General features: G+C 38.0%; 1 protein-coding gene across 1 annotated transcript in view; it reads left to right on the top strand.

The window, feature by feature from the left end:
• LOC105002814 (proto-oncogene DBL-like) overlaps positions 1 to 1567 on the top strand; it is a gene marked incomplete at its 5' end in the record, with an annotated part of 9523 nt that overhangs the window by 4723 nt on the left and 3233 nt on the right. Inside the window, one exon of the mRNA XM_010859641.1 lies at positions 164 to 201. Within this exon, the coding sequence (XP_010857943.1) occupies positions 164 to 201 (38 nt within the window). The remainder of the gene's footprint in view (positions 1 to 163; positions 202 to 1567) is intronic.

Here is a 1567-nt window from a genome sequence, read left to right on the forward strand (position 1 = left end):
AAATAAGTCTAACCAATCATCTGTTGTATATAGTGTGATTTTAAAATACTAATATAAACATGTTGGCACATTAATCTCTCTTTTTAATACACATGCACATATTTTTATGAAAGTATTGATTTTAATTTTTGTTTGAAATTCTTCTCTTATATTTCTCTATCAGGGAAGAAGACTTGGAGACAAAATCAGAGCAACACAAAAGTAAATATCATTAATTAATTCAAAATTGGCTTTATTGCTGTAGTTGCAGAAGCAGGATGGGGCTAAAACCGTATTTTTCATTCACTGAGCCAATATTGTGCATTTGAAAGCCTATTATATCTAGAAGAAAAAGCTGCTGCTGTGTTATGTCTAATTACAGTACTGGCCTAGCCCCAGTTGTATGAGCAGTTTCTCAAGTCTTGGCTCCAGTTCAGAATAAATGCTGTAGAACATCTCATATAAGTTCTAGTTTCTCTTTCCTGCCTGCACCTCAATTCAGCTGAATAAGTGCTGCACCTTTTTACAAAACGAAATGCCTTTCATAAGTGATTCCAGTCCTGCAAGTAGAAAGCATGGACAAAGGACAGGTACTAACGGACTACCTGCTAGGCTAAAAAAACACACCTATTCTTTTCTTGGTAGATTCAAGTTTCCTTCTGAGTTATTCATGACAATCTGGTATCTGCAGAGAGTAGTCGCCTCATAACTGCAGCATCTTACGTTTTCTTTGTATGTTCTTGATGGTAAATAAGGCCAAGAATGTATCTCCCAGAGGCAGGATAGCATGTGATACAGATTGTGTGGCTAGAATGCCTGACTTCAGCCCACCTCCATCACTTACTGGCTGCATAACCTTGGGCAAATTCTCTGGAAGTCAGTTTCCTTATCTATAAAATGGAGGTAATAAGAGAACACCCTCATTATGGAGTTAGTATAACTAAGATAAAATAATCTAGTCTTTATGAAGTACTTTGAGTGTTGTGTGGTGCATGGTAATGCTCTAAGTGTTTTATGTAGTTGTTAGCAGGCTAGCAAATGACCCATACTGACACACCATGTCGATTATCATGTTCTACAGCCACAGTTTCTGGTTTCAAGAAGGAAACAGGCTGAATGCCAAATTCCTTAGTCTGCCATGTCTTTTGGTTCTGGTTTCAAGTCATGCCTGCCTTAATAGCTATGTGGATTTATTCATTTGCATATCCCCAGGGTAAAAATAGAAGGCTGTGATTCTGTACATTTCATTGGTGAGATACCTAGCTAGTCATTCCAGTTCCCAAATGCACATATACTTCCAAGTCAAGTCAATTTGCACAATCCTTAGGCATTTAAAATTTGATGGTTCAAAACTTTTCAGCCTTGTATTACAGAACCCTCTTAGGAGTGGATGGCACGTACCTATCTGAGAAGTGCAGTATGCAGTATTTTCAGTCTTAATTATAGTAGTTAAAATGATAACACTTGGTACATGGAGCATACAGAAATTAAAGTACCCTTTTAAAGAGGGAATATGAGGGACTTCCCTGGTGGTCCAGTGGTTAAGACTGTGCTTCCAGTGCAGGGAGTGTGGGTTTGATCCTGGTTG

This window comes from Bison bison, unplaced genomic scaffold (assembly GCF_000754665.1).
Source record: "Bison bison bison isolate TAMUID 2011002044 unplaced genomic scaffold, Bison_UMD1.0 scf7180017856674, whole genome shotgun sequence".
Lineage (NCBI taxonomy): Eukaryota > Metazoa > Chordata > Mammalia > Artiodactyla > Bovidae > Bison > Bison bison.